Source organism: Anastrepha obliqua, chromosome 1, assembly GCF_027943255.1.
Source record: "Anastrepha obliqua isolate idAnaObli1 chromosome 1, idAnaObli1_1.0, whole genome shotgun sequence".
NCBI lineage: Eukaryota > Metazoa > Arthropoda > Insecta > Diptera > Tephritidae > Anastrepha > Anastrepha obliqua.
The window spans coordinates 59168851-59189072 of NC_072892.1; the positions used below are offsets into that span (position 1 = coordinate 59168851).

Below are 20222 nucleotides of genomic sequence, written 5' to 3' on the forward strand. Positions count from 1 at the left end.
ATTAAATTTTATTAAAAGTAGCTTAACTAGTTTTAAAAATAATTGAATTTAAATGCCCCCCATGCTCGTTGACACAAGTGCGCATCTTAGTAAAAAGTTGTTCATTGCTGCTTTGAGAGTTACGACAGGAATAGCCGCAATTGTTGCCCGAATGGATTGTTTTAGTTCATCCAAATTTGTTGGCTTTGTTTTATAAACTTCTTGTTTACATAAACCCCACAAGAAAAAGTCAGGTGCAGTAAGGTCAGGCGACCTGGGGGGCCAACGAAATTCGGAGTTTCTTGAAATCAGTTTATTGGGAAATTTTCGTCGCAACTCTGTCATAACAGTCTGGGCTATGTGAGACGTTGCCCCATCTTGTTGAAACCACACAGAGTTGAAAGGAATTCTCTTTCGGCGTAGTTCTGGATAGAAAAATTCTTTCAGCATTTTCAAATAACGTAACGGTGTGACCATTTTCTTCAAAAAAATAAGGCCCGACAATACAGCGAGAAGAAACCGCACACCACACTGTCACGCGAAGAGGATGCAATTCCGTCTCGTGGAGTATCTGTGGGTTAGAAGTACTCCATATTCGACAATTTTGTTTGTTCACAATGCCGTTTAAATCGAAATGGGCCTCATCAGACATGAAAAGGCAGTTTAACATGTTTTGGTCTTCTTCCACCATTTGCAGGATCTTCTGGCAAAATTCCAAGCGAATCGGCAAGTCTGCTGCATTCAGTTTGTTAACCATTTGAATTTTGTAGGGAAATAAGTCTAAATCTTTGTGCATTATTGTTTGCAAAGACTGTCGGCTGACACCAAGTTGAGCAGATAAGCTTCTTGTTGAAACCCTTGGATTGCTTTGTATAGCTGCAGCTACAGCAGCGATCGTTTCCTCCGTCCGAACTGGTGGGTTTCGATGATAAGGCCTTCTTGCGACTGTTCCTTGCTCAGCAAAATTATTCACCAGTCTCATTATGGTCCATCTGCTCGGGGGATCGCCGCCAAACATCCGCCTGTACTCTCTCTGTACCAAAACTACGGACTCCAGTGCGTGATAGCGTTTTAATAAATTTTAAAGATCAATCTGCAAATTAAAACAAAAATGGAACAGATAACTTAAAAAGAAAAAAAGTTATTCAATTTTTTTTTTTGGTAGCGGCTTTCATCAGCCACCCTGTATTTTTAAATTTTTCATTATATCATTTTAAACCTCAACACTACATTTTAACTTTTTTCTTATTTTTAGAAATTATTCAACTAGTCAAATGTTATCCAGAACTAACATCCATACCATTTCGTCCCTACATCGATGACCACGATGGATATCTTGATATTAACAACCTCATGGTTAAATGTTGGTCCGAGGATCCTATAGATCGTCCCGACTTCAATGCACTCAAATCAATCATACGTCGTATAAATAAGTGAGTATGAGTCGCAACGTAAAATACCTCAAAAATCTTTCTAATAATCCAACCTTTTTTTCACTCAGGGACAACGAGACTGGCAACATTGTCGATAATCTACTCAAACGTATGGAATTGTACGCGAATAATCTGGAGGAGCTCGTCGAAGAACGCACACAAGACTACATTGAAGAGAAGAAGAAATGTGAAAAGCTGCTATACCAACTCTTGCCGCAGAGCGTTGCAGCGCAGTTGATAAGCGGCCAACCAGTGGTGGCTGAAACTTTCGATCAAGTCACCATCTACTTTAGTGATATTGTTGGCTTCACCGCCATCTCTGCGGAGAGCACACCTATGCAGGTGGTGCAATTTCTCAATGACCTCTACACCTGCTTCGATTCCATCGTCGAGAATTTCGATGTTTATAAAGTAGAAACAATTGGCGATGCTTACATGGTTGTGTCTGGCCTGCCTATACGTAATGGCAGCCAGCATGCACGCGAGATTGCGCGTCTAGCATTGGCGTTGCTAGGTGCAGTGCACAAATTCAGAATACACCATCGACCGCAAGACCAACTGAAGCTGCGTATCGGCCTACATACCGGCGCTTGCGTTGCGGGCGTTGTCGGCCTCAAAATGCCACGCTATTGTCTCTTTGGCGACACAGTGAATACGGCGTCACGTATGGAATCGAATGGTGAAGCGCTGCGTATACATATTAGTGAAAATACCAAGAAGGCGCTAGACGAGTTCGGCACGTTCGTTACCACACAACGTGGCTATGTGCCCATGAAGGGCAAGGGTGAAATGCTCACCTATTGGCTGGAAGGTGAAGTACCCAAGCCAGAATCACCTTCGGTGCCCTCGCAACAATTGCTGAATTCGAGGCGCTGTTCACTGAAGCATCCGCCCCAACGCCATGGCGTTATACTGCAAAAACAGCATTCAGAGATCTCACAAAACTCACAAACATCACCAACTGTGATAACTGAACAAAGTAATTCAGTTACAACGCCGAACTTGCGCGTTAAGCGTAAAATATCCTCATCATCACCGAAATTGAATGGCAACGAATTTAAGCCGGAAGACTTCAATTACTACCTGGACAACACTAAACAATACGGCAAGGACCATAATTTGGCTATCTGCAAGTCGCCTGGACTGGCTGGAGACATCTACAGCAGCAGTTCATTGCGTGAACCGCGCAAAGAGAGCCACAACGAATTGGCCAACTTACGGCTACCGCTATCTGGCGCGCTAAAAAATCACAATAACAATCTTACAAATCATCACCGCAACAGCTATACACACTTGCTGCAATCCAACTCGAATTCCAATCTAAGTGGCGTGCTGCAACCAACTGTATCGGCGGCGCCACGCATACGTATGAAACCCTCACCGACAATTTCGACATTAGTTTCAAGTGCCCGCCCCGACAATGGCAGCCTACAGAGTGGCTTACGCATCAAATTTCAAGTAGCCAATGATGATGGTGATCATGAAGATGAGGCCGTCAATGACACCTGTGAAACGAATGCTTCAGCCCAACTCTTACAACGACGACCCATATCAGGCACAGGGTCGGATATGTACAACCTTTGCAGTAATGCTGACGATGAAGACGACCTACCCTTAAACAATCATCTGAATAGTAGTAAGGCGCATTTGTTGGAAGGCAGCAAAGTGAATAATCTTGCTATAACTAGAAGTGGCTGTGGCGGCAGCGATGGGAATAGTGCATCCCATAGCAACAACAACAGCTACAGCAACATTGTAAAAGCGAATAATGCGAAAAATTTGCATCTTATAGGCAAAGCTGCAGCGCCTATGGATAATCGAGGGAATGGCGCGACCGTGGGTGGTGTGAGTGTGGGAACAGGTGAAGGCAGCAGCAACGCAGTGGCAGTAACGCCATCTTCAGTGGGAACTGCGGCACAACCGTTGCTAGGCAAAATTAATTCATAATTTAGTATAGATCTTTATTATAGATTTCAAAGTAGGTAAAATGGAAACAAATTTTTTCTTTTCTGTTGCAAAGCAAATACGGAATTGAGGTGGAACATTTGTACGCTTACGCAGTGAACTGTACACGTACAATTATTGTAACGAGAGTAACTGTTAGGGTAACTGCTTTTATTGAAAGGAAACTGCGGATTAGCTTAAATAATTGGGTAACAATCAAAATGAAAGCAAGGAAATTACGAAGATATTTAAAAAAGTTAAACTACCTATGTTGGATTTTTTCATGAAAAAAAACATACGAAAATTTTACAAACAAAAAATGCTGATTTGTACGCGCATATTCATGTGTTATGGATTTAATGATAGGTAGTTTCGAAATACGCGTACACACAAATATATTAAGCAGTAAGTCTATACATCTACATAGTTTTAAACCATAAGTAAATAGTTAAATTAAAGCTTCACAAATACTTGTACTCAGTACTGTCTTAAAAATAAAACTGGTTGGAAAAATTACTCATGGGTAAAAATAAATTAGTGATGCATAACAGAAATGTCTCCCAGTTCAATGTTAAATTATTGTTGTTGTAGCAATATGCAAAATGTAGGCAACAAATTTTAACTATTGCTAAAAAATGAATTTTAATTAATAAACTGTACTGTTAAATGCATTTTCTTAATAAATGATCATCACAAATAGTTTGTAAGTTATGTGATTTGCTTGTGTGCTAAGCTTCACTGAATGTATGCATATGGTTTAGTATTTCTTTAAAATTATCCTTCCCCAGTGGCTGTTCTCAAAACTTTAACAAATTATTTTGATGTGTAAAAAAAAATTTTTTAAGCTATATTTATTTTTTTTATTTTTACTTAACTATCGTATAGTATATTTAGAAAAATAATTAAATTATTGTAAAAAAAACTCTAGATTAAAAAATAAAGCATATAGTTAATTATTTTAAATATTAATTTATGATATTTTCATTCTCAAGCTATGGGCAGGAATAAAGTAAGTAAATGGTAATTTTATTGGTATGGGAATAAGTTTCCGCTCTCGTAAAAGAGGTGTCGCTATTTTTATGTTCGCTCTAGTAATATACATACTGGTGATTTGAAGGTGTATATGTGTGGTCTCGATGGCAGAGGTTAACATTCGTTTGAAGAGTAAAGTCCGGAAAAAACTGCATTTGCGGGAAGTCATGCTTCATTATTACCTTTAAAGAAAAGTGCAACCGAAACGTGTCGTGTATTGATCAATATTTACCGTAATCACGCTCCATCAAGTACAACTTGTAAAGAGTGGTTTCGACGCTTCCAAAGTGGTAATTTCGACGTAAGTGATAAAGATCGCGAAGGAGCACCGACAAAAACTCGAAGATACTCAACTACAATAATTATTGGATGAAGACGCATGTCGAACCCTAGATGATATCGTCCCCTTAGTATAACAATAGCCTATGTGCTCATAGGCTATTATTTTTTTTTTTTTTAATTTTTGGATTCTCCATCGTTGATTTTATATGTGGTCAAAATTTTGTCAAATTCTAGTTCCACAAAGTGGGTCAAAACGTCAGTCAAAAAATAATAAATATTTAGATTTATTTTAGATTTGAGTGAGAGCTGCTTTCGACAAAAATTTTGAAGTTCATTTTCTCAAAACATCAAAAAATTTATAGGCTATTTTAATACTAAGGGGACGATATGTCTAAAGAGTTGTATGTTGGCAGATCAACCGTCAGTAAACGTTTGCACCTGATGCAATGGTCCAGAAAGCAAGTAACTGGGTGCCCCATCAATTGAAGAAAAGGGATATCGAAAGACGTTTGGTGACGCGTGAGATGCTTCCTGAACGGCATAAAAGAAAAGGTTTTCTGCATCGTATCGTCACTAGCGATAAAAAATGGATCTATTATGATAACTCTCAGCGTCAATAAAGTTGGAGCCTGCCAGGTGAACCAGGTCCATCACAGCGAAGAAAAATATTGATGCTGCAAAGGTTATGTTATGCATCTGGTGGGATCAGAAGTGTGTCATCTATTATGAACTCCCTAAAACATCTAAAATCATCACTGGCGATCGTTGCCGACTGCGGCTAATGCCTCTGAATCGAGCTCTCGAAGAAAAGCGGCCGGAATGGGACGGTAGACATGACAAACTGATTTTGCTGTATGAAAACGCCAGGCCACACGTTGCTAAATCGGTCCAGAAATATTTCCCAGACATTACAACTTCGGATTACCATCTGTTCCGATCAATGCAGTCACCCTTATTGGAGAGCAGCTCACTTCTTACGAGAGCATGACAAACTGGTTCAATGAATAGATCAATTGAAAATAACTCGACTTTTTCGTCAGAGAAATCCGTATGCTACCTGAAAGATGAAGTAAAGTTGTAGCTTCCAATGGATCATACTACACATATCAATACAGGTATTATTTAATTATTTGCATGCCCAATATTTTGTTTTATTTCATTACCCTCATTATTTTTCGATGAATACTTTCGTTTGGCCATATTTTTTGTAGTCTTTTAATTTCATTTCACTATATTTTATTTATTTATTTTCATTTCATTTATAAACTCATGATTCAATAATAAAAAGTTGTGTAAAAATTGACAACTGATTTCAACCATACTATTGTGTTTTTCTTATCGAACCGCAAAGCAAAACTTATAGAACAACTTAGTACATGATACATTTTCACAAGGAAACACTATGGACTTGCTTTACGCGCACCATAAGGCTGATTATAGATTTTTATGAAAACAGGTTAGAGTTTCGCATGCTACTCAATCCATTGACGCAATTTGGAAGTAAGGGAAGAAGAGGCATAAGTTTTCCCCTTTCTGAAAAAGAGTAAAAAGGCCGATGTGAATCATAGAATAATTTTATATTATTTTATGAATCGCACTTAATTATTTATAATTTTAATTTAACTATTCCCGTGGACTTGTTACATATTAGCTACTTTTTAATCTACCCCTCAGAAGGTATTTTACTGACGTAGGATTTGAATGTATCCAGTTTTACAAGTCATTCCTTAAGATGGGCCATTTCTTTTTCCATGTGAAACACCGACAATCAATATATGATATTAATCGAAATGCGTTTAATTAAAACTACACTTTACACTTCATTTGCTTGAAAATATCACTAGACAGACAACATCGCTATCTTCTGATCCAAAACAAACTTAACGTTTTATGGCACAACAACAGTATTGCCTGGTAACTCTTTTCGCTAAACTTTTCATTTCTATACTTTCGAATACGTTTTCCTTAAAATTTGGTCTGAAATAAAAAGTAGCTTTTCCGAGAGGACATTACGGATTTATTTACATCTCCCTTCAATATTGCTTCATTAATCAAAACGACTTGAACGATGAAGTATCAACACAAAGCTTTAAAAATGATTTCCTGTTCCGTTGGTTTGACAATACACAGAGAGTAACTCAACTTAACGAAAATGCTGCAAGCACAGAGTGGTACACAAGAAATATATTAGACGTCATCACACCGAGCTCGTTGCTTCGTTACTTGGCAGTTGTCGTTTTTTAAGTTTTTTTTCAATTCAAAACGCCTAAACGCCAAGTAGCAAAGCCCTGCGGTGGCCAGCTTGATAATTCTGATCGGTGGTTGGAAATATAACAATCAGCTGTTTTACAATTGGCATTTGATTACCAGGCGCGAAGTGGAACTTTAAACTGTAAAATTGAGGAAAAAAGTAAGTAATTTTTTTGTACGCAAAAATTTGATACATGATGGATATTCTCTTCCAATGGATGAAACGAAACTAAGACGGAAACACTAAAAGCGCCAAAAACCACAAAAAGTCGAATGCCAAATTTCTTTGGCTAAAAATATCGAAACTGAAGTACCTATTATAGCGAAGCGAAAATTTCACGAACCGACTGGCACCAAGCGGATGAGATACCATAACAAAAACATGAATTCGCCTTGACACTCGATGGCGAGACAGAACTCACCAGAAGATACGAGTCTCCAAATCTAGAAATTACGATAATTATTAAGCCCACGCAAGTCGAATTGAGTATCATAAGTGGCGCCTTCCCCAAACAGTTACTTTATTTTTCACCATTTTGACAATTACAAACCAAACGAACAAAACATATGTACGAAAGAAGGAGAAATTTATTGTTTGAGAAAATTTGGGAATGGCTTGGTAATATTGTGATTTGTGAGATTTAAACTAAACAAACTCATAAAAACGAAGTACCGTGTATTAAACTGTGAAAGCACAAATTAATCTAAAGCCTACAAATGCAGTTTGTTTGCGTTTTATGCGGAAGACGCTGTCGCAAGAAAATATGTGTGCGTGCATATAATTTCTTGAGTTTGGTAGTTTCTATTTCCTGCATTGCCTACTCTTCCTCTTCACAAACAAGTAATTCCCATTCCTTTTGTTTGTATATTCTTCAGCGTTGACGTCGCAGCGAATTCGAAAAACGCAATATTGTATGCTATCATTATTTTTATACAAAGGGTTTTTCAATTGGCGCGGTTCGATTTTGGCGCCCTGTGGCAGTCATTTTGTTTATGCAAAATCATCATGGCAAGTTACACGATTGAATAGCACGTTCAAATGATAGAACTTTATTATCAAAATGAGTGCTCATTAACCCAAACGTTGCGCGCCTTGGCGCCATTTTTCGGTAGACGTGGTGGCCCTTCCAATTTCTTATGGCCCATATTGAACCATATGGACCTAGACGACATGCGGTTCCAGCAGGACGGCGCTACGTGCCACACAGCAAACGCCATTTTATTCCATTTCAACATCTACCCGCCCTTATTGAGAAACCCTTTACATTAAACATGTAAAATTCGTGAAACACACGGAGTATATATTTATCGAACCAGTATGGAAGGAAGTAAAATTTGGGTTATGAAATTTAAAAAATGTAGCAAAAACTGCATGTATATATAAAATGTTTAAAAGCTGTTTTCCGGATATTTCAAATATGTCAAATAAATATTAATCAGATCTATCGATTTTCAGTTTTACTGTGCAGTTTCCCATCTCTATTAGCAATGTTTTTGCATTGACTGTTGGTCAGCTGTGCAATGATTAAAGCAGCCGTAGTTTTGTTGTGTGAGAGAAATTTAATTTTCTCCGTTTAAAAACCAAAAAATAAATATTATTTTAATTTAAAGCAACGGATAGTGAAGTGCATTATAGCCAGTGGAACAATACCATTTTTATAGCCCGTAGAGCGCAAATAGCGCTAGAGTAGAGCACCATTAAAATTTGAAAGTCATCCCCAAGAAGAAAGACTCAAAATTAAAAGTGCGTAAATACCGAAATTGCATAATTATACGGTCTCAGTAGCATTTATTTAAATTTCGATTTCAGCGCTTTCCGGAAAGAGAAAAAAGTAAAGGCATACAAAACTTTAATCAGGCAGCAGTTCCATGTATGTGAACAAGTGAAATAACGAAAAATAATATACGCAGGTATGTGCATGGTGTTTTTATTGTTAACAAAACAAAACGCAGCCAAACATCAGTCGCATTGGTCAAAAACATTATAAATTATATAAAACCCCAAATATATATAAAACAAATGCAAATGCGAATATCACTGCTTCTACACTGATATTTTGTTCCCTGAAAGCAGAGGTTAACATTTGATTGCTTGTTGCCAGTTCTATTATTGGGCATAGTTTTCTGTTTTAATTGGCACGCGTGTGTGAATTAATCGCGAGTTAGATGTCAATCAGTGTTTTGAATTTAAAGTAGCAGATATTATATATGTGCGTGAATCTGTGTGCACAATTTAATTTCCCGGTAAATCTAAGAAATGAATTCTATTCTCTGATAGTTTTTCTGGCACAAAAAAATGTCTCCCTCTTCCTGATAGATGCTGACATAGTAATGGTACTCACAAAAATAATAGTGATAATGTAACGCGTTGGTGCGGGTGCATACGCCCCCGGTATAGCATCAAAAAATATATTTTTACTTTTTCCAACGCTCTAATTAAGTTGTAATTTTACGCTTCGTTGATTTCGCAATGATTCACACGATACACCAGCAGTGTAGCGCTTATCAATCTAACGCTCGTCAAAGCCTTAATTCACCACTCAGCAACATTGATATGAACGCATGTGAAATTATTAGGTATTAAAGAAACGAAAAACTAGTAAAACTACACAGGCTCACAGCAGTGGCCGGGTGCAAAATTGATAAACGCGCAATCGCCTTTAAAAACCTATTCTGTTATATCTCGTATTTATGCACCATATTTGCTAATTAATATTATTTTACTCTTACAGAAGTTCTTGAACACTGCAGCAAACGAGAACACCATCAAAATGCTCTACTGTCCGCCGAATGTTACGTTTTCCCAAATTTGGATTAACAATGGCATTTCGCATTGTTTCATGGATACGGTCGGCAATGCAGTAGCAAGTGGTTTCATCCTACTTTTGGGCACAGTACAGCTATTAATGTATCGCAAATATGCCACACGCAATGATCCCACACATATCACCAAATCGCGTCTTTACGCCTTACAACTCTTCCTACTGTTCTTCTTTCCCATGTTGGCATTGCTTCGATTTTTCTTGAATGCGCGCATCTACAATGATCATGCGGTTTATGGTTATATGGTGAGTGTTATGAAGCTGTTGTGAAATCTTTGCTTATATTAATTTATTTGATCTGTTTTTTTTAGATACTGTCAACGGCGTTAATTTGTATATCCTATCCCTTTTCCATTTACATTATATTAAAAGAGCGCTTCTATCAACTCCCATCACTACCAACTCGTGGTCATGGTCTCATTTTATTGCTCTTCTGGACTTTGGGATTCATCAATGAATCATTGGCGTTTATAAATTTGAGGCATGAAGACTGGTGGTTCTCACTAAAAACGTTAGTATATGTAAACTTTATTATATTTTTCGTAGATACTTAAAAACAAAGATTTATAGTAATGTAGTAGTACACAGAATAATGTAGTTGGAATAATGAACACTTCCCGAAGGAGTGGAATGAAGGCATAATCGTTAAGATCCAAAAAAAAGGCAATGTATTTGCCGCTGTGACAAAAATCATAGCAAGAGTGATCCTTGTGCGAGCAAAACAGCCTTTATACGTTTCCGTATGTGCAGTACAGGTGGTCTTTCGACCGGGATCACATTAATACGCTACGAATTATCATCGAGCAGAGTGCGAAATATAATACAAACTTGTATGTGGTATTTATAGATTTTATGAAAGCGTTAAGCGGGACTGCATTTGGGTTCCCACGACAGTCGGTTCTACGTAACCGGAACGATCCGGATTTATATCCGGCCAAGGACGGTCACTTCAGCAGCATTCCTCGTATATGCACGGGGAATGTTTATGCTGCTACAACAACAACAACAACAACTTCATTTGGGCGGTTTTAAGAGGAAGAAATGTGCCTGATGAAATTATATCTTTAACACGGGCAACAAATGCTTAACGCCGCGTGCTACATAAAAAGAAACTGTCTGACCCCTTTGATATACAAAGCGGCGTTCGCCAAGGATGTACCCTATGACCTATGCTGTTCTTGTTTGTTATTGGCGATGTCTTGGAAGTTGTCCTGCTACCGCATCGAAACTGCGGACTGAGATGGGGCATGTTTACATATCTTCAACATCTCGATTATGCTGACGACGTATGCTTCCTAGCGCACAAAATACCAGAATTGAACAGTATGGTTGAGTCACTAGAGAAAAATGCTATAACTGCAGGCTTAAAAATTAATTGCAGTAAGACAAAAATTTTAAGTTTGTCTGTCAACTCAACTGCAACTGTAAATATTTCGGGTGAACCAGTGGCATGTGTTAAGCAATTTACATATCTTGGTTGCCGGATAACAACTTTTGGTGGTACGAATGAAGATGTCAAAGATGGTAAGGCTGGAGCCGCAGTAACAACATCAGCGTTCACTCAAAAATGAGAATTTCAAAATCCAACCCTTGACTTATGCTTGCTATAGATGGAAAGTAGCCAAATCCATCACTACGAGCCTTCAGGTTGTTATAAATCGCTGCCTAAGGAATATCTTCCGCATTTTTGGCCCAAAACAATTTCGAACTTAGATCGACTGAAAAAGGCGCCAATGGAGCCAGTCGAAATGCCCATAAAACGCCAAAAATGGAGACGGATTGGGCACAATCTACGCAAAAACGATGCATGCATTGCACAAAAGGCATTGAATTGGAACCCTCTTACGAATGTTGGTAGCAAGGGAAACTTGGAGGCAAACAGTTGAAAGGGAAGCTGGAAATAGCTGGAACCAACCGAGGGATTAAAGATCTGAAGAAGAAGAAGAAAGTAGTAGACACTGCTTAATTTTATCATCGCAGTGTTATATAATATGTACTTTTTTTAAAATATTAAACTTAAATAAGCGATAGACTATGGTGATGTACATTATGTCAAAAAAATATCGGGAATTGTTCATTTAAAAAGCGCTGGACTGTTGGTTGTTGTTGTTGTTGTTGTAACAGCATAAACATTCCCCATACTTACATACGGGGAATGCTGCTGGAGTGACAGTCCTTGACCGGATATAAATCCGGGTCGTTTCGGTAACGTAGAACCGACTGTCGTGGAAACGCTGGACTGTTGGTCTAACTGTCCTCTGTAGTGTCGCAGAGTTTGAGCGTGATGTGTCAATTAGCTTGGCATTTAATTATATCAGTCAACCGCAGGTGTACTCCGCGATTTTCAGTATGGATAAAAATCCTACAAATCTAATGTGTCACCGGTCCTGCGCTTTCCTGCCTGTATTACCATATATTTTTGAACGTAAAGACTTTCTATGCATAGACCTTTAGCTATACCTGTAACGTTTATTTTCATTTCACTTTCTATGGTTGCAATGTTTTTTAGCATATTTTACATCCATTCCTCTAGTCAATTATTTCATGCTAATGCTTTACCTCTTTTTTAACTTCGCAGCAATAAAGATGAAATTGAAATGGGCCTCTTCGTTACACGCTTTATTACCTCGCTGCTGATCTTCATACTGGGCCTTAAGGCACCTGGCATTATGCGCCCTTATGTGCAACTCGATGAACCAGCCAATAATGAGAACACCAGCAATGTCCCACAAGGCTCCACTTTTCGCAATGCTTTCAGAAAATTGGGCAAATTATTTCCGTATTTGTGGCCAAAGAAGGATGGCTTACTACAGTTAACCGTTATTGTCTGCATACTGTTGGTAATATCTGGGCGTGTTATCAAGCTGTTTTTGCCAATTTACCGCAAAAAGTTAGGTAGGCACAATAATACTTAACGCCTGCTAAGCTGTCCATTGTGATTAATTCTTCTTGTATTGATTCGTTCTAGTCGACAGTCTCACCATACCGCCCATACTCTTTCGTTGGGACTTCGTGCTCATCTATGTGGCCTTGTCTTTTGTCCAAGGTGGCGGCACAGGCACTATGGGGCTCTTCAATAACTTGCGCTCCTTCTTGTGGATACGCGTGCAACAGTATACAACTCGGGAAATTGAAGTAGATTTATTTAATCATTTGCACCAGCTCTCGTTGCGCTGGCATTTACAACGCAAAACAGGCGAAGTGTTGCGTGTTATGGATCGTGGCACGGACTCCATTAATAATTTGCTAAACTACATCATATTCTCCATTGCACCTACAATTATCGATTTGCTGGTGGCTGTGGTTTACTTCATTTATGCCTTCAATTGGTGGTTCGGGCTGATTGTGTTCCTCACCATGTTCCTGTATATTTGTAAGTGATGTGATGATGTATGAAGATCTAATGGAACGTAAGCTATAGCGAGCGAGTATTTTACATACATAAATCTCCTTTCAGTGGCCACCATTCTGGTTACCGAGTGGCGTACACAATATCAACGTCGCATGAATTTAGCTGATAATGAGCAACGTGCACGCAGCGTTGACTCTCTGTTAAATTTTGAAACTGTAAAATACTATGGTGCTGAGCAGTATGAAGTAGAAAAATATCGTCAGGCCATTTTAAAATATCAGGTATCTAAACTTCATTGCGTTTTTATGCCATTAACCTGATTCCATTTAAAAACTTTTTTATGCAGAAAGAAGAATTTCTTTCAATGTTCACACTCAACTTATTGAATACGTCTCAAAACATCATACTCTGCCTTGGGTTACTTTGTGGATCAATGCTTTGTGTCTATCTTGTCGTACATCATCAAACACTCACTGTTGGTGATTTTGTGCTATTCTTTACCTATCTAATGGATCTGTATATGCCGCTCAATTGGTTTGGTACCTACTACCGAGCCATACAAAAGAACTTCGTCGATATGGAAAATATGTTCGATCTGCTAAAAGAGGATCAAGAAGTGTTTGATGCACCTGGAGCTGCGCCGCTAATAACCGCTGGTGCAGGCATTGAGTTCGCTAATGTTACATTTGGCTATACTCCAGAAAAGATTGTATTGCACAATGTGAGCTTTATTGTGCCCCCTGGTAAAACCGTTGCTATTGTTGGGCCATCTGGTGCAGGCAAGAGTACTATCGTGCGCTTACTTTTCCGTTTCTACGACGTGCAATCAGGTGCCGTGTTAATCGATGGCCAGAATATAAAGTTAGTACAGCAGCGAAGTTTGAGAAAGGCAATAGGTAAATTCAGTCAAATGCAGTACTTACTTACATCTCCATGTTATATTTATTAAAATATTATTTGCTTTACTAAATAGGCGTAGTACCGCAGGACACAGTTCTCTTCAACAACACCATTTACTACAACATCGAGTATGGCAAAATTGGTGCACGTGCCGATGAAGTGTACGAGGCCGCGCGCTTAGCCGATATTCACGATCGCATTCTAAGCTTCCCCGACCGCTATGAAACAAAGGTAGGCGAACGCGGTTTACGCCTGAGTGGTGGTGAAAAACAACGTGTTGCCATAGCGCGCACTTTGCTCAAAGCGCCAGTGTTGGTGCTGCTCGATGAAGCCACCTCAGCGCTTGACACAAATACTGAACGCAATATTCAATCGGCTCTATCGCGTGTTTGCGCCAATCGCACGACAATTGTGATTGCGCATCGTCTCTCCACAATTATAAATGCCGATGAAATACTCGTGCTGAAGGATGGCAGCATTGCAGAGCGTGGACGACATGAAGAACTTTTGGAACGCAAGGATGGCGTCTATGCTGAGATGTGGATGCAACAGCTCAAGAACTTGGAGAGTGACAAGGAGAACGAGAGTGCGCCCGTTAAACCAGCGGCGGACGGTAGTGGAAGTAGTGGCGCTTTATTACGCGCCGGACATGCGCATGGTGGTGCTCGTTGAAGTCGTTATGCAAGAAAAAAAATTAGCAAGTGCTTATGCTCATACAATTATGGACTTTATATGTATAAGAATTTAATTCCCGGCTGACATGCGAAAGACGCAAAATTATAATTTAGAAATTTACTTGTACTTGTATGCTTACCAAGCGTAACCGTAAATGCTATGTTTGTAAAACTGTTGGATGAATGGTGTAATGGTATGTTATTGAACTGTATGTGCAGATTGTGGTTTGTACTATGGAACATTTTAGAGATATGTATTAGAATTCTACTTTATAAAAATAAAACACTTATAAAAAAGGAGTTACCTTTTTTTTGTTTTTTTTTTTTTGAGAGTTGATTTGATACTGCAAGCCTTTACAGAAATTGTAGGAAAAAACGCACCAATATCAATAAAAATGAGTGGCAGTTGCGGCCGCGGTAGCCGAATGGATTGGTGCGTGACTGCCATTCGGAGAACGTAGTTTCGAATCTCAGTGAAACACCAAAATGAAGAAAAAGTTTTTTCTCTTAGCGGTCGCCCCTCGGCAGGCAATGGCAAACCTCCAAGTGAATTTCTGGCGTGAAAAAGCTCCTCATGAAAATGATCTGCCATTCGGAGTCGGCTTAAAACTGTAGATCGCTCCATTTGTGGAACAACATCAAGACCTGAAACCGACTACTTTCGTAACCGGCAGCGAATCGTAATTTGGGTATCTCAAAGCTAACATACACCAATATAAGTAAGCTGAATAAAAAATTGTAACATTTGATTTCTTTTCAATTTGATTTTTTTTTTTCAAATTGTATTAAATTATAAAGGTATTGCTGCAGAATGAACTAGACTTTATGAAAACTTGAAACAAAAATTAAATACAAAGAAAAAAGTTAAAACTTGGTTTCGTAGTACTCCTATTATTTTAAGCACAGGTGTATGTGAATAAAAGTTTCGATGTTTTTTTTATCGGCACCACTTTCCTGTAAAGAACTTAAGAAAGTACCGTATTGTGCTTTGCATTGTCAATAGGTCTGTTCATGAAACAAATAATTTGTAACAATTGTTACAAACTATCAACTTTGGTCGTTCCCTCGCGACAATCGGTTCTACGTTACCGGAACATCCCGGATTTACTATATATCCGGCCAAGGACTATAACTCCAGCAGCACTCCCGTACATTTATGGGGAATGTTTTACTGCTACAGCAACAACAACAACATCAAGTTTTGGTGTTTGTGTATCCAAAAAACTTGCGAAGTAGGGAAAAGTGAGTGACATTTCATTTTGAGGGGAAGTTGCAAATTTTTACTGCATAAATGTTTGCTTGTAAGAATTTGCAAGTGAGAAAAACAGCTGATCGCAAAATAAAGATAAACACGAATTAAAATTTACAAATTGAGTCAAAATTCTAAATTTAAATAAAAATGGTGATTGAAATGCAGAATATAAGTAAATATATTTTAGTTAAAATTTATAGTTTATTTGAAGTCGTATACTGAATAGGAATCGGCCAATGATATAGAGGTATGTACTTCTGAAAAACAACCTCCAGTCTCCGTTGCTGCAGTTTCCGAAATACAAATCGAAAACGTTGAAGGTATCTTTTTTGTTTTATGCTTCAACTTCTTGGTTATTAACCGATTTGGCAATATATGTACATATATACATACATACATGAATAGACGGAAGCAAGGAAAATACAGGGTGTGATTGAAAAGTAATGAGCCTTCCCGCGCGGAGCGTGTGCCAAGCGTATGCCAAAGAAAATAATCGTTGGACCTTCCCCTTCCACTAGAAACCGGTCCCAGTTCGCTGTTTTAAAAGTGTGTTAGGATTTTGCAGTGGCGAAAATGCAGCGTTCGGTGGAGCAACATTGCTCGATCAAATTTGGCATCGTCCACAAGGAGTTTGTACCTCTAAAAAGCAATGTAAAAGTGGCATTTCTCAAAGAAGTGCTCCTTCGGCTGAAAAACCGCGTCGCCCGGGTTCGGCTCGACCTCGTCAACAATTGGACCCTTCATCACAACAATGCGCCGGTGCACACCGCCTTCCTCTGCACCTCTGCATTGGCTAAAATGGGGGTTCCGGTGCTTCCCCACTCTCCCTACAGCCCAGACCTATCCCCTCCAGACTTCTTCTTGTTCCCGCGCCTGAAAAGAAAGCTGAAGGGGAGGCGTTTCGATCGAAAAAACTGTGACAGCCGAATTGAACACGATTCCGGCAGATGAGTTTAAAAAATGTTTCCTGCAGTGGAAGGACCGCTACTAGCGGTGTATTGACGCTCAAGGGTCCTATTTTCAAGAATATTAGGTGTATAAGCCAAAAGGTTTAATAAAACTGCTTAAAAAAAATAAGGCTCATTACTTTTCAATCAAACCCTGTATGAAGAAAGCTGTGATTACCACAATATCATTAGACTTATTTCTCTGGGTAAAAAGTAAAATGAAGAACGAAATAATGCGTCTTCAAGCGATATGCAGCCAAAAAGTCATGGAAAATTTTGATATGCGCATCTTGTGTTGCCAGAGGAAATGTGGTGAGTATTTAACGGATATTATTATATATATATATTATATATTTTATTTTAAAAAAATTATTTATAAGTAAAAATAAAAATAAAAAAATATATGAGACAATTTTTGTTATATTTTATTTAGAAAAGAAAATAGAAGGGCTCATTGAACCACCCTGTGCCTACGCGTAGCATATCGCATGGCCCGCATACGCATACATATACATGTGTATGTTTTCCTACGATAAGGATTGCAAACTCACATGCGAATAAATACATGTGTACATATGCAACAGCACAATTATCCGTCCACAAAACAAATCATCGTCGTCATGCCGGCTAGCAAGCGCAATTACGTCCATTCGTTACTCAAGTACAACAAGTGATCTTTCCAATCTGCGTGTTCGCCAAAATCATCTATGAAGTTCATGAGTACCGATATGCGAGTTAATGTGTACATACATTCGTTTATGCTCGTATGCTTCAGACAGTTGTGAACATAAAAATCCGAACTGGCATTAAGGGGTTATATGTGGGATATAGACTCTAGAGGTATGCAACTCGGCGGGAAGGCTACACTTTAATATAAAAATATGCTCTTTGTACTTTTCAAATCTTTTCGGGCATTAGCTGAAAATTACTAAATTTGACAAGGGCAACATTTTGATAGTAGGCAAATAAATGAAAATAAGTGAAGAATTAGAGTTTGGCAAATCCAGCGTCGGATATGTGTACTCGTACCATCTTGAAAATTAGTAGATGACCAGGTGAATGAGAAGGAAAACCGGCGCAGAACGCAAAAAAAAATAGTTCGAATAATTAACGCTATCTGAAAATTATGAGTTTCCGAAATAGAATAGATTCGTAAGTGAGTGACGGAGTCTATAGACGGCGTCACCGTGGTGTGTTCCCGAAAAGTTCCTAGAAGACTTGAAGAAGGTGGTTTAACCGCGCGGCCTTCTGACAAAAAGCCACCTTTGACAACAAAAAGGGGTCTAACAACTACCAAATTGTATAACAATTGATTGCAGAAAATTTAATATTCAGATTATTTTAAATTTAAATATTAGTTTGGGGAAAAATATATTATTTTCTCGGTTGTTGTTGTTGTTGTTGTAGCAGTAACTTTGCCCTGTCAGTGTAGTGTAATCAACGGTCGTCTTCGTCTAGCTCATCTAAGGCCCAGGAAACTAGCTGTTTCGACGGGTTGCGTCCAGAGAAAGACGGGTGTTATATGAGTAAGTTTGATAGGGCATGTGAAAAGGTTAGTGTCGTGTCGGTGTGCCTTAAAATGTTGGACATATATGGATATGTCGGGATCGATTCTGGATAAGTAGGAGTTTAACCTGCTACAGTATCCATAACGTAATTGTGCCAAGGTTACGCGGGACTGTCGGGGAAGTTGGAGTTCTTCGCTTGCGATTGGTGGTGGTTGGACTCCGATAACGGTTTTCGGGGATCGGGAGCTTAAGAAGGTGGTAAGGGTCTCCCGATGAATGTCGTTTATGGCCTGTCTGTACACTGATTATTTTCTCGGTGGCTGGTTGTAGTGATCGGTATCTCGTAAAATATCGATCAAAAAAACTCAATTGCTGTTTTTTGTTTGTTCCATTCAGTTGGAAGTTATAAAATTTTAACAATGGAAGTCAACAAAGAGAAAATTCGGTACATTTTACAGTTTTTCTTTGATAAAGGCGAAAATGCGAGCCAGGCCGCTGAAATTGTGAACGGTGTTTATGGTGCCGATACTGTAATGGTGCTCACACTCCCCAACGAAAACGTATCCCCATATCAGTTGACACGATGAAACTAATGAGAGCCCCATGTAAATCAATTCCGTTCCGTAGTATCGTAGATGGTTCTTTCATTGTGTCAGCTGATACGGGCGTACGTTTACGTTAGGGAGTGTGAACACCATAACACATAAATACGTGCAATTTTGGTTTCGCCGATTCCGTTCAGGAGTTTTTGATGTCGATAAAATCACAGAAATAATCGAAGGTGACCGGCATGTTAGTGGTCGTAGCATCGCCCAAGAGCTAAAGACCGACCATAAAATACTTTTAAACCATTTGCGCTAAATAAAAATAAAAATAAAAATAAAAATAATGGATTTATTTTTCCCCATTTAATTTTCTTATAGTGCCAACGGTTTGTCGTTTGTAAGAGAGTGCCGTTACAAAACGTTGTATCTGAATGATTGGTGTTTTTTCTATTATGATGTTAGATAACTGACCGTTATATGGATCTTTTAGCTATGGAGTGTTGTGGTAAAAGCCCTAATATGAACTTTATCTAGAAAATTGTTCAATTTTTTGAAGGCACAAAAAAACAAAGGCGAGACAAAAAGATAGAAAAGATGTATTTGAGATATTAACGAATTCTTCTTTTAATTGAAAAGCCCATACAAGTCCTTATTATATAGAATATGGCATCGTTCAAATATTCCACGCAGCTTTGCATGGTGACACGACCGACCGGTAGGTAAAATTTTTAAACTGGACTTTGTCAACTGTATAGACCTGCGACTTTAGGTAACCCCACAAGAAAAAGTCGAGGTTAAATCGAACAATCTTGGAGACCAATTCACGTAATATCGCAGGAGATAACGATACACCCGAACCGTACATACCAAAGGCCACTCGTGGCGTTCGCTGTATGACAAGTAGGCTGTTCTACTGGAACCGCATCTCCTCGTCCGTATCGTTAAACATAGACCAAAAAAATTACATACTTAATCACGATTTGTGACGCTTGTCGTTTATGGTTTCACCAACGATGTTTTCGAGAAGTATAAATTATAAAAACCCAATAGATTCAAAATCTACACCAAACAGAAGCTTTTTATTGACACATTGCCACCTGGTGAGCAACGTGTGCATTGGAGTCGGCTCATATACGGTATTTTTGCTTGTTAACATAGTATTTCGCCTCGTCGTAAATATGACTTTTTTTACCAATACGACGTTCGCCACGTTTTCACTAACGAGCACTCATTTCGATAATAAGGGTATTTTGCCATGGTGATTTGGCATCAGAGACACAATAATAAACAGTGGATTTGGTA

General features: G+C 38.6%; 2 protein-coding genes across 5 annotated transcripts in view; both read left to right on the plus strand.

The window, feature by feature from the left end:
• LOC129253396 (atrial natriuretic peptide receptor 1) overlaps positions 1-4270 on the plus strand; it is a 119533-nt gene extending 115263 nt beyond the window's left edge. For all 3 annotated transcript variants that reach the window (XM_054891754.1, XM_054891757.1, XM_054891756.1), the window contains exons 8-9: positions 1235-1412; positions 1481-4270. In XM_054891754.1, the coding sequence (XP_054747729.1) occupies positions 1235-1412; positions 1481-3359 (2057 nt within the window). In that variant the 3' untranslated portion in view covers positions 3360-4270. The remainder of the gene's footprint in view (positions 1-1234; positions 1413-1480) is intronic.
• A 4135-nt stretch (positions 4271-8405) lies between these two features.
• LOC129253397 (ATP-binding cassette sub-family B member 6) lies at positions 8406-14968 on the plus strand. Of its 2 annotated transcripts, XM_054891758.1 has the most exons (9): positions 8407-8664; positions 8731-8831; positions 9653-9988; positions 10054-10253; positions 12321-12637; positions 12711-13115; positions 13200-13375; positions 13441-13990; positions 14068-14968. In XM_054891758.1, exons 3-9 carry the CDS (start codon positions 9692-9694, stop codon positions 14664-14666), a joined length of 2544 nt encoding a protein of 847 aa, XP_054747733.1. In that variant the 5' UTR covers positions 8407-8664; positions 8731-8831; positions 9653-9691; the 3' UTR covers positions 14667-14968. The 2 variants fall into 2 exon arrangements, with proteins under 2 accessions (XP_054747734.1, XP_054747733.1); XM_054891759.1 differs by lacking the exon at positions 8731-8831 and having other exon boundaries at positions 8406-8664.
• The last annotated feature ends 5254 nt before the right edge of the window (positions 14969-20222 follow it).

Bases quoted from the DNA above. Each gene is read 5' to 3' on its own strand.
- LOC129253397 (XM_054891759.1), top strand. From the start codon at position 9,692: ATGCTCTACTGTCCGCCGAATGTTACGTTTTCCCAAATTTGGATTAAC. The intron at 9,989-10,053 runs GTGAGTGTTATG...TGTTTTTTTTAG, and splicing joins ATGCGGTTTATGGTTATATG to ATACTGTCAACGGCGTTAAT. The intron at 13,991-14,067 runs GTAAATTCAGTC...TTTACTAAATAG, and splicing joins AAGTTTGAGAAAGGCAATAG to GCGTAGTACCGCAGGACACA.